Here is an 11,373-nt window from a genome sequence, read left to right as displayed (position 1 = left end):
AGATATAGAATACTAGATGTATTGGGCACTACCTTATACAATACTAGATGTATTGCTGTATAGATATAGAATACTAGATGTATTGGGCACTGCCTTATAGAATACTAGATGTATTGCTGTATAGATATAGAATACTAGATGTGTTGGGCACTGCTGTATAGATATAGAATACTAGATATATTGGGCACTGCCTTATAGCTATATAACACTAGATGTATTGGGTACTGCTTGTATAGATATAGAATACAATATGTACTGGGCACTGCCGTATAGATATAGAATACTAGATGTATTGGGTACTGGGTTGAGAGATGTATTGGGCACTGCTGTATAGATATAGAATACTAAATGTATAAGGTACTGCTTGTATAGATATAGAATACTAGGTGTATAGGGTAGGCTACTGCTTGTATAGATATAGAATACTAGATGTATTGGGTACTGGGTTGAGAATACTAGATGTATTGGGCTCTGCTGTATAGAGATGTATTGGGCGCTGCTGTATAGATATAGAATACTAGATGTATAGGGTACTGTATATAAATGCAACACATTGTTTAGATCTACAATATAGACGCGTATATATACCCGGTAGGTTGTCAGCGAAGGCCTGGACGTCGCCTATCTGGTACAGCGGGCCCTGGTTCCACCAGCTGACCGCGGGAGGGGGCCGGCAGCGCGGGGCCTGCAGGATGATGATCACCGCCCCGGCCAGCATGCCCAGCCAGCCCAGCCAGAAGAGAGCCAGCAGCGCGCAGCGGGTTCGCACCCATCTGCTCCCCCGGGAGGAGAGCGGCGTTAGGGATCGGTTCTACATTTGCATTACATCGGGGTAACGTTTTGGGCTTTTACATTTTTTTATATACCGTTTTCATCATCTAGAGCTGAGCAGCCCGGTAACAACCAGGTAGGCAGTCTGGTAAACAGACCTACATCCAATTAAACGAATGTAAACGTACAAATCAATCCACGACGTGGATTGATTTGTATAAACACTGTGAATGAGTCCCATCGGCGCGCTCCAGCGCCCTCGCCCCTCCCTCTCCCTCCTCCATCATGGATGGAGATCACGAGCTGACATGAGGTCGGTCTTTATTGTGAAGGATGCTCCGAGGCGCTCACCCTGGGGTGCCGGCCACGCGCAGCAGCTCCTCTTTCGATAGACCGGTGAACTTGGCTTCGGTCTCCTCCTCGGTGAGAAGAACCTTCACGGTGCCGTTACCGTTCTCCGCGGCGGGGGAGGACGCCGCGTCCCCGTTGGCGGCCTCTCCCCCGCCGGTCATCGGCTGCTTCTCCTGCTCCTTCTCGGTCAGCTCCACCTCCTTCTCCTGCTCCACCTCGGTCGGCTCTACCACCTTCTCTTGCTCCACCTCGACCGGCTCTAGCTCCTTCTCCGGCTCCACCTCGGTCAGCTCCACATCCTTCATGTCCACGGTCGTTCCCTCCGCACTCATCCCGGCTCAGAGACCCGATAAACCCGCAAGATACACCGGCGATACGCGAAACTAACGGGGGTGCTGGACTGCCTGAGCGGGTCTGGGTCTTGATTTGGGTCCGAATCGGGGTCTGTGTCTGTGACTGCGGACTGTGATGGTGGCGGGGTGCCCGGGTGCGGTGAGGCGGGGCTGATGGGTGGGGAAGGGGGGGGTCGCCGGACTCAAACCGGATTGGTCTAAATTTGAAACGCGTCAGAGCTACGACACCCAGCCGGCAGCAGAACGTGGAAGACGCTCCACAACCACAACAGTCTCCTGAATCTCATCGTTCCCAAAAACAGCACCCCTGATCTAGACCGGGGAGGCGGGGGAACTCGAGACTGTGATTGGGATTGACGGCAGACGGGCTAATGTTGGGAAGAGGGCAGACGGGCTAATGTTGGGTGTCGGGTTGACACCGCGACACCGTAGACTGACCAGTATAAATACGTATTAAAGTAGCCTAAATTATGATATTCTGCCACCAGGTCAGAGTGTGTATGCCGTTACAAACCGTTTGATGGGATTTAGTGACATCACAAGTGGGCGTGACCGCCTAGATGCAAACTGGAAGGATGGATACAGCTCATGGAAACAGGAATCAAAACCTACTTCATGAATTTAGGTTACCATTAAGAATATACAAAAGCTTGAATGACAAAATCTCACTTAAAAAAAAAAGGGACCCAACCCATAATATTCAAATAACTACTGCCAGAACCAGACCCAGACAGACCAGGTTCTGCCAGGTCCACAGCCCCTGAGAGCTCGTCATGCATTATGAGTGCAGACCTCCATCACGAACAAAGACTCACGGACAGTTGCTGAAACTTTAATGTTCTGAACGACGCCAACAATCCGAAGACACACAACTCGGGAGTCATCACTCACTAGTCACCATAGCAACAACAGCATACACAATCACAATTCATTCAAGGTATTGTCCAAGAGGTCATAGGTAAAATCCAGGAGGAGGGGTGGGGGGGGGGTTAGTGCTGAACCCTTGTGGTCTTGAGGTCTACAGACTCATCCTCCGAACCCTTTAACACACGCCCCCTAGTTTCCACGGTAACGGCCAGTGCTTCTGCCTCCAGGCCGCGTTGACCCATAGGGATGATACGGTGTTAACTCATTCCTGGGAGGACGTCGGTGAACCCCTCCCCTCCGGCGGTGAGATCAGCCCTTCACTGTTACTCACGCCTTAGGGTGGGACTCGACCCAAAGCCCTTCCACTCTCCCTCTTCAAACTCCCCAGGGTTAATCTCTCCTGACCCACTAGGGGCTAGGGGGACGGCTAGGAGGACAGCTAGGGGGACAGCTAGGGGCTAGGAGGACAGCTAGGGGCTAGGAGGACAGCTAGGGGCTAGGAGGACGGCTATGGGCTAGGGGGACGGCTAGGGGCTAGAAGGACGGCTAGGAGGACAGCTAGGGGCTAGGAGGACAGCTAGGGGCTAGGAGAACAGCTAGGAGGACAGCTAGGAGGACAGCTAGGGGGACAGCTAGGGGGACAGCTAGGGGCTAGGAGGACAGCTAGGGGCTAGGAGGACAGCTAGGAGGACAGCTAGGGGCTAGGAGGACAGCTAGGGGGACAGCTAGGGTCTAGGAGGACAGCTAGGAGGAAAGCTAGGGGCTAGGAGGACAGCTATGGGCTAGGAGGACAGCTAGGGGCTAGGAGGACAGCTAGGAGGATAGCTAGGGGCTAGGAGGACAGCTAGGAAGACAGCTAGGAGGATAGCTAGGGGCTAGGAGGACAGCTAGGGGCTAGGAGGACAGCTAGGGGCTAGGAGGACGGCTATGGGCTAGGGGGACGGCTAGGGGCTAGAAGGACGGCTAGGAGGACAGCTAGGGGCTAGGAGGACAGCTAGGGGCTAGGAGAACAGCTAGGAGGACAGCTAGGAGGACAGCTAGGGGGACAGCTAGGGGGACAGCTAGGGGCTAGGAGGACAGCTAGGGGCTAGGAGGACAGCTAGGAGGACAGCTAGGGGCTAGGAGGACAGCTAGGGGGACAGCTAGGGTCTAGGAGGACAGCTAGGAGGAAAGCTAGGGGCTAGGAGGACAGCTATGGGCTAGGAGGACAGCTAGGGGCTAGGAGGACAGCTAGGAGGATAGCTAGGGGCTAGGAGGACAGCTAGGAAGACAGCTAGGAGGATAGCTAGGGGCTAGGAGGACAGCTAGGGGCTAGGAGGACAGCTAGGGGTTAGGAGGACAGCTAGGGGCTAGGAGGACAGCGAGGAGGATAGCTAGGGGCTAGGAGGACAGCTAGGAAGACAGCTAGGAGGATAGCTAGGGGCTAGGAGGACAGCTAGGAGCTAGGAGGACAGCTTACAGCTAGGGGCTAGGAGGACAGCTAGGGGCTAGTAGGACAGCTAGGGGCTAGGAGGTCAGCTAGGGGGACAGCTAGGGGCTAGGAGGGCAGCTCACAGCTAGGGGCTAGGAGGGCAGCTAGGGGCTAGGAGGACAGCTCACAGCTAGGGGGACAGCTAGGGGCTAGGAGGACAGCTAGGAGGATAGCTAGGGGCTAGGAGGACAGCTAGGAAGACAGCTAGGAGGATAGCTAGGGGCTAGGAGGACAGCTAGGGGCTAGGAGGACAGCTAGGGGTTAGGAGGACAGCTAGGGGCTAGGAGGACAGCGAGGAGGATAGCTAGGGGCTAGGAGGACAGCTAGGAAGACAGCTAGGAGGATAGCTAGGAGGATAGCTAGGGGCTAGGAGGACAGCTAGGAGCTAGGAGGACAGCTAGGAGCTAGGAGGACAGCTTACAGCTAGGGGCTAGGAGGTCAGCTAGGGGCTAGGAGGTCAGCTAGGGGCTAGGAGGTCAGCTAGGGGGACAGCTAGGGGCTAGGAGGGCAGCTCACAGCTAGGGGCTAGGACAGCTCACAGCTAGGGGGACAGCAAGGAGGTTCGGGGGCTGGAGGACCGCTGGGGTGGGGGCTTCAGGAGGTGGAGGACAGGCCACACAGCTGCTCGCTGACCTCCCAGAGTCTCTGGGCCACGGCGTGGTCGCGCCCCCGGGGGTTCAGCTCCTCCACGGCGCAGCAGGAGAAGTGGCGCCCGCTGAAGGGCTCGATGCCCTCCTGCAGCGCGCAGTGCAGCGTGGTCTGGGCGCCCGTCGCCGGGTCCAGGAACAGCAGCCTGGCGATGGGCTCGATGAACACCTTCTGCCACAGCCCCACGTAGCGGGACAGCTCCGTCCGGACCACCCCTGGGGAGCGGGAGTCAGGGGAGAGAGGCCGCAGGCTCAGTTATGGCTCCACGTCGACGCACCGCAAAAGGGGGGGTTACGGACCTTCTTACGTCCCTGCGGACCCTCCTTGCGTCGAGGCGACCCAGCAGCAAGGGCTGTGATTGGTCCGCTCACTACAACCCGACGCAGAACCAAAACAGGTTCACGACTGCGTCGAAGCGTCTGCGTGGTCCTTGCGTTGCGTCAACGTGGAAACACAACTGAGCCTTTAGTCTCACAAACTGCCTTTAAAAAGCGCCCTTCTGACCTGTCGCCGCTCTAAGTGCTGTACAGTTAGTGGCTCACGTTCACCCATTCATACACACATTCATGTGTGCAGCCCTACTTGCTACTAGCTAGCGTTCATTAGCAGCAGCCTCATCTATCTCCGCGGCCCCACTAGCTAGCATTCATAGAAGCAGCTTCATTAGCAGCAGCTTCGTCCATCTCCGCGGCCCCAGTGTTTGATGCCATGGTTCTCGGTGCTTCTGGAGGGGAGCGGCGAGGTCTCACCTGGGTGCACACTGTAGCAGGTGACCTTGCTGCCCTGGAGCCTCTTGGCCAGATGCAGGGTGAACAGCACGTTGCACAGCTTGCTGTTGCAGTAGGCAGAGAAGAACTGCCAGCTGAACCAACCCGTCCCCAGGTCCTTCCGCTCCAACAGGGCCTGGTCACATGGGGAAGAGATGCTTAGTAAAGGCATTAGGTCAGAGATGGTTAGTTCAGGCATTAGGTACGTTTAGAGATGCTTAGTTTAGGTATTAGGTTAAATATGGTTAGTTAAGGTGTGAGGTTAGTTCAGGCATTAGGTTAGAGATGGTTAAGTCTGCTGTTAGGCTAAAGATGGTAACAGGGATAAGACAAAGTTGCAATGTTCTAATATAAGAGCCTACGGCTTGACCAGTGTTGAGAGCTCCTCCCTCTGCCTCGACCAAAGCTGTAAGAGACCGGAATTGAGGTCACCAACCTGGAAGTCGATGTGTCCCCAACGGTACGCGATCGAGGACAGGGTGACCACGCGGCCGCCGCCCCCTTCCTGCAGGCGCTCCAGCAGAAGGTTTGTTAACAGGAAGTGGCCGAGGTGGTTGACACCAAACTCGATGCCAAACCCATCCTCTGTGCGACCGTGGGCTACCAGACCTACAGAGCAACACAGAGTAGAGCTCTAATTACACATCAACCATCACACACGCAGAGTGGAGCTCTAATCACATATCAACCATCACACACACAGAGTAGAGCTCTAATCACATATCAACCATCACACACGCAGAGTGGAGCTCTAATCACATATCAACCATCACACACGCAGAGTAGAGCGCTAATCACATATCAACCATCACACACGCAGAGTAGAGCTCTAGTCACACATCAACCACACACGCAGAGTAGAGCTCTAATCACATATCAACCATCACACGCAGAGTAGAGCTCTAATCACACATCAACCATCACACGCAGAGTAGAGCTCTAATCACATATCAACCATCACACACGCAGAGTAGAGCTCTAATCACATATCAACCATCACACACGCAGAGTAGAGCTCTAATCACACATCAATCATCACACACATAGTAGAGCTCCAATCACACATCAACCACCACACGCAGAGAAGAGCTCTAATCACATATCAAACATCACACCATGGTATAGATCTAATCACATATCAACCATCACCCCAGAGTAGAGCTCTAATCATATATAAACCATCACACCAGAGTAGAGCTCTAATCACACATCAACCATCACACAGAGCAGAGCTCTAATCACATATCAACCATCACACACGCAGAGTAGAGCTCTAATCACATATAAACCATCACACCAGAGTAGAGCTCTAATCACACAACCATCACACAGAGTAGAGCTCTAATCACATTCATAAACTATCACACGCAGAGTAGAGCTCTAATCACATTCATATCAACTATCACATGCAGAGTAGAGCTCTAATCACATTCATATCAACTATCACATGCAGAGTAGAGCTCTAATCACATTCATATCAACTATCACACGCTGAGTAGAGCTCTAATCACATAGCAACCATTACAGGCAGATTAGAGCTCTAATCATTTTCTTCCAACAAATGTACTTCTTGTAAGTCACTTTGTACAAAAGCGACTTAAAGCTAAGTGCCCTAAATGTAATCACATTCATATCAACCATCCCATGCAGAGTAGTGAGCAGTCCTGAAAGTACCCCAGGAGAGATGCTAAGGGGCCAGTGTGTAGTTGGCCAGTGTGTAGTTGGCCAGTGTGTAGTTGTCTCACCAGCGTTGTTGATGAGCAGGTCCAGACGTTTCTCTGCCTTCAGGAAACTCTCAGCGAAGGAGCGGACCGACCGGAAACTACCCAGATCCAGCTGCATGTACTCCACATCTGTACTGCCCGTCACCTTCCCCCACACAAACAGTTCAAGGGTGGATCAATTCCAGAACCTGATGGATCCATATAGTCATGAGCGTTGGAGTAGTTTACTGTGTGCACCAAAACTAGTGCCGTAATTTAGTTACTTAGATACAACTAATTGAGATATATCTAATGTATACTGAAGTAGTACTGTATGCCAGTATATGGGTATCGTTTGGTAGTATAGTGTGGTAGTACAGTCTAATAGCTACTGTTAAGCATGTACTCTATAGTAGAAGTATGGTACAGTAGTATGGTATGGTACAGTAGTATAGTATAGCAAGGTAGTATAGTATACAGTAGAGTAGAGTAGTATAGAAGTGTAGTACAGTAGTATTGTGTAGTACAGTAGTATAGTATAGAAGTATAGTACAGTAGTATTGTGTAGTAAAGTAGTATAGTATAGTACTATAGCATGGTAGTATAGTACAGTAGTAAATGTACAGTGGTATAGTACAGTAGTGTAGTAGTATAGTATATTAGTATAGTGTAGTACCCTCTGGATGTGGGAGGCCGCCTCCCGGGCCTTGTCCTGGTTCAGTAGTATAGTACAGTAGTGTAGTAGAATAGTATAGTAGTATAGTGTAGTACCCTCTGGATGTGGGAGGCCGCCTCCCGGGCCTTGTCCTGGTTCCTGCAGGCCAGGACGACCCGCGCCCCAAGACCCGCCAGGTGGAGCGCCGTCGCCCTGCCGATACCGGTGTTACCTCCTGGAGCCAGGCAGGGGGAGACAGACAGGTGGAGACAGACAGGTTACAGACAGACAGTACGGGCGGCTCCTCCTAGCTGAGCGTCGAGGTGTCCCTGAGCGAGACCCCTCACCCTGACTCCCTCCCTATGAGCCCTGCATGGTCGTCTCCGTCGTCGGTGTGTGAATGTGTGTACGAACCGGTGAATGTGAGGCAGCATTGTAAAGCGCTTTGAGTGGCCACTTGTTAGAAAAGTGTTGTTTAAATGCAGTCCATTTACCATTACCTAATTACAGACCGGTCACAGACGCCAGATTGAAGCAAACTAGTTACAGAGACAGGAGGAGACAGACCGGTTACTGACAGACAGGTTGAGATGTACAGGTTGAGATTAACAGGATGAGACAAATCTTAAACAGGCAGATTGTGAGAGACAGGTTACATACCGGGTGAGACAGACATCTTAGACAGACAGATGGAGAGAGACAGGTTACATACAGAAATGCAGAGAAAGAGACAGACGGCTTGAGAGAGACAGGATACAGACGGAGAGGCGGAGACAGACAGGAGTGTATGATGACACATTGAAACGTGTAATCTCTCGAGTCCGGAACTTTGATAACAGAGTTAACGAGTTGAAATGAAAGAGCCGCAGTTTGAACCACAGGTCCGCCGTCTCCTTCTCCTCCCCGGGCGCGGTGATGAGGGCAACCCGCCGGGTCGGTGGGGCTCCCCTGAGGCTCCTTTGATCCCAAAGCACTACCATTTCAATGATCCAAAGTGTTTCGGTTTTCAATACCTGTTATGATCACCGTCTTTCCCGCCATCGGTAGCTTCCCGTGGCATTTGGACCCTTTGAATAAAGTTTGGACGAGCAGGACGTAGAAACCCAGCAGCGCGCCCAGGGCCAGCACCACGTACAGCATGTCGACGCCGTCTCTGCTGCGGGGTGTGTGGGGCTCGCCGCTTTTATCCCTGGAACATCGACTGCGTGTGAAACTTGCTCTACCGGTCAACTGAGAGACAATACATCGTCTTATTGAGACTCGTGCACACACACACGCACGCACGCACGCACACACACACACACCGGTTTGACAGGATCTGAGCCAACCTGTGTAATCACCTAGAAATACAGAAGCTGGCGGAAAGCGATGCGGAGCAGAGACACCACCTTTAGCCCAGTTCGATGCCTGCGCTACTGCGCATGCACGTTGCAACAGATGCCAATCAGTTAATTGACGCTCAGAGCAGTTTGAGTCTTCCGCTCTACTCTTGACATGCACTGCAGATATTAGAAGGCCTATTTTAAGGAAACCCTTTCATCTCTAAAGGTCTCACAGACATCCAAACGGACCAGCAACTACTTATCACTTGGTGTGATATTACCGGCAGATGTTGATGAGTGAACATTAACAGCTTGAAATGGGATCAGGAGCCAACAGGGGCCATTAATTCATTTCAGTTAGCATTTTTAGAACATTAACGGCATATAAGAAATGTTTAAACCAAATAAAATATCGTCAAGAGTGCTACATCAATACAAACTATTGCAATCACAGATCACATGCATTTTTCTGCCTCTTAATATCTATTAATATTTCCTATTAGATATAGTTACATTTAAACATGGGACTGTTACCTCTTAAATATATTTTGTTTGTCAAAGCGAGTGACTTTGTTTTACGTTTTTACATCATTCTTAATATTTCCTATAGCCTATGTTCTTGTATTTAAATATCAAAATTTAAACATGTTACCTCTAAATTGTTTTTTGTGTGTGTTGGACGTTATTATGTATGAGCGAACGTGTGGTTGGTGGAAGGGTTGGCGTCTTTGGAAGGATGAGGTTGGGGTGTGTCCACACACTCACGCTTGCTCATGAGCCTGTTCCAACCCAACCCTACCAGCCAAGGCAAGGTAAGGTGGTTAGCGGGAGGTACTTGAGCACCAGATTCATTTGACCAGTCATTTCACCGTCTTTATAGCGGCCCCTCGAGGACGTCCTATCAGGTCATGGTGCTCGTTCCAACAATCTGGCCAAGGAGTCTATTCAGGCACGGTGCCGACTAGCCTGAAATATTTGACTTGCTCGTAAATGTCCAAAAATTACAAAAACAAGCAAAAAAACATCACAGGGAAGACAGCGTTGTGGGTGATGGGTGCTGGGTTCAGTTATGGTGATGGGTGGTTATGATTATGGCATGATTTTTACTTCATTTAATTCATCAATTGCACTATCCTGGTGATACACACGATTTCGTAGTTATATTGAACCATGGCAAAATATACGTTTATAATTACAAGTAAGAAGTCCGACACTTTGTTTGAACTGATGTAAACATCGCAGGTAGCCCTGTCTGTAAAGTAGGGCTGCCTCATGATATGTAAAACTAATATATATATATAATATAATATAATGATCTGAAGACTCAGGCTGATATAGAGTAGGACTTTAGTGGAGCACGGCAGGGTCACGTGTACACCAGATGAATAAATCACTATTACACACTTCAGAAGCCTCAGAAGCATTCAAGGACTAGAACCTTGTTAATATACTTTTATTATTTAAATCCGAGCCGAATATGTGATGCGCAGAGTGAAGAGCTTAGCAACTAGATAGCAAAGTTAAAACCCTTTAAATAAATATGTTTGGGTCTGGTTAAGGACATCATCATGCAGCGGCTCTGCTTTGGCAACAAGGACCCCCCAGGGGCGGGACGGCGACCCCGTCCCGCTCCGGGCGCTGGGGGTCGTTCAGCTTTTCCAGAAGGTGGGGTTCTGGGCCAGCCGTCGCTGGAAGTTCTCGTACCAGCGGAGGATGCAGCTGGACGGGATGAAGGTCTCGCTGGGGCTGGGGGTCATCTGGGCCTGGGTGACGGAGAACGAACACGCAAAGTTGTACACACTGTCCAGCATCTTCTGCGTGAACTGCATGAAGGGGTCCACGGTGGACACGGTGGCGGCCGACACCGGGGTCTGCTGGGCTAGCTGGTCCAGCGCCTCCACGGACACCCCGACCTGGGCCATGCAGATGGCCGGGGAGGCGGCCCCCATCGTCCCGAAGGGGTGGGCGCCTCCTGCCTCTCCCGCCTTCAGGCCGGAGATCTTGAAGATGGCGCTCGGCTTCTCGTTGGTGATGAAGCCGAGCAGCTGCCACACCTGTCCCCCCGCCGCCGGGTCGGGGAACGAGAAGTACACGGCGCCCCCCATTCCGGCCGGGAAGGGCTCCGTGCCCAACAGGAACACCACCACATGGTTCACACTCTCGTAGTCCGCTAGGTTGAACACGAACTTATCCCCAGCGACCCTGACCGGGTCGGTCTGGACCAGCCGGCCCGCCACCAGGCAGCCCAACATACCGCAGGACCACAGCTAGCGCCAGGCTAGCACCAGGCTAGCGGGAGCCACACACTAGACTCACTTCTTACCGGGTCTAATCCCGTAGAGAATAAACCCGCCCCGCCGTGGTTGTGTCGACAGTAATCAATAATAACTTCAGGGTTCTGTTGATATTCTCGGAGTGTTGGAGAGAAACTTCTGTCCTGCCCCCTCATCCACAGCTCGACTATC

The 11,373-nt window shown here is 51.7% G+C and overlaps 3 protein-coding genes across 3 annotated transcripts in view; all 3 read right to left on the bottom strand.

Annotated features, from left to right (window-relative positions):
- LOC307087483 (amino acid transporter heavy chain SLC3A2-like) overlaps positions 1-1,471 on the bottom strand; it is a gene marked incomplete at its 3' end in the record, with an annotated part of 5,331 nt that extends 3,860 nt beyond the window's left edge. Inside the window, exons 1-2 of the mRNA XM_079753080.1 lie at positions 1,123-1,471; positions 589-773 (exon numbers count right to left, since the gene is read on the bottom strand). Coding sequence (XP_079609206.1) covers positions 589-773; positions 1,123-1,454 — 517 coding nt within the window. The 5' untranslated portion in view covers positions 1,455-1,471. The remainder of the gene's footprint in view (positions 1-588; positions 774-1,122) is intronic.
- An 826-nt stretch (positions 1,472-2,297) lies between these two features.
- Positions 2,298-8,804, bottom strand: LOC307087113 (dehydrogenase/reductase SDR family member 13-like). The gene is made up of 6 exons (XM_079752568.1): positions 8,600-8,804; positions 7,703-7,821; positions 6,974-7,097; positions 5,665-5,837; positions 5,211-5,364; positions 2,298-4,676 (listed from the first exon to the last, which is right to left on the bottom strand). The coding sequence occupies exons 1-6, from the start codon at positions 8,724-8,726 to the stop codon at positions 4,408-4,410; spliced, it is 966 nt and encodes a 321-aa protein (XP_079608694.1). The 5' UTR covers positions 8,727-8,804; the 3' UTR covers positions 2,298-4,407.
- A 1,482-nt stretch (positions 8,805-10,286) lies between these two features.
- hikeshi (heat shock protein nuclear import factor hikeshi) lies at positions 10,287-11,351 on the bottom strand. Its single transcript, XM_079752044.1, has one exon. It carries the CDS (start codon positions 11,158-11,160, stop codon positions 10,558-10,560), a length of 603 nt encoding a protein of 200 aa, XP_079608170.1. The 5' UTR covers positions 11,161-11,351; the 3' UTR covers positions 10,287-10,557.
- Between the last annotated feature and the right edge of the window lie 22 nt (positions 11,352-11,373).

This window comes from Pollachius pollachius, assembly GCF_949987615.1.
Source record: "Pollachius pollachius genome assembly, chromosome: 15".
Classification (NCBI taxonomy): domain Eukaryota; kingdom Metazoa; phylum Chordata; class Actinopteri; order Gadiformes; family Gadidae; genus Pollachius; species Pollachius pollachius.
This window is presented reverse-complemented; position numbering and strand designations above follow the sequence as displayed.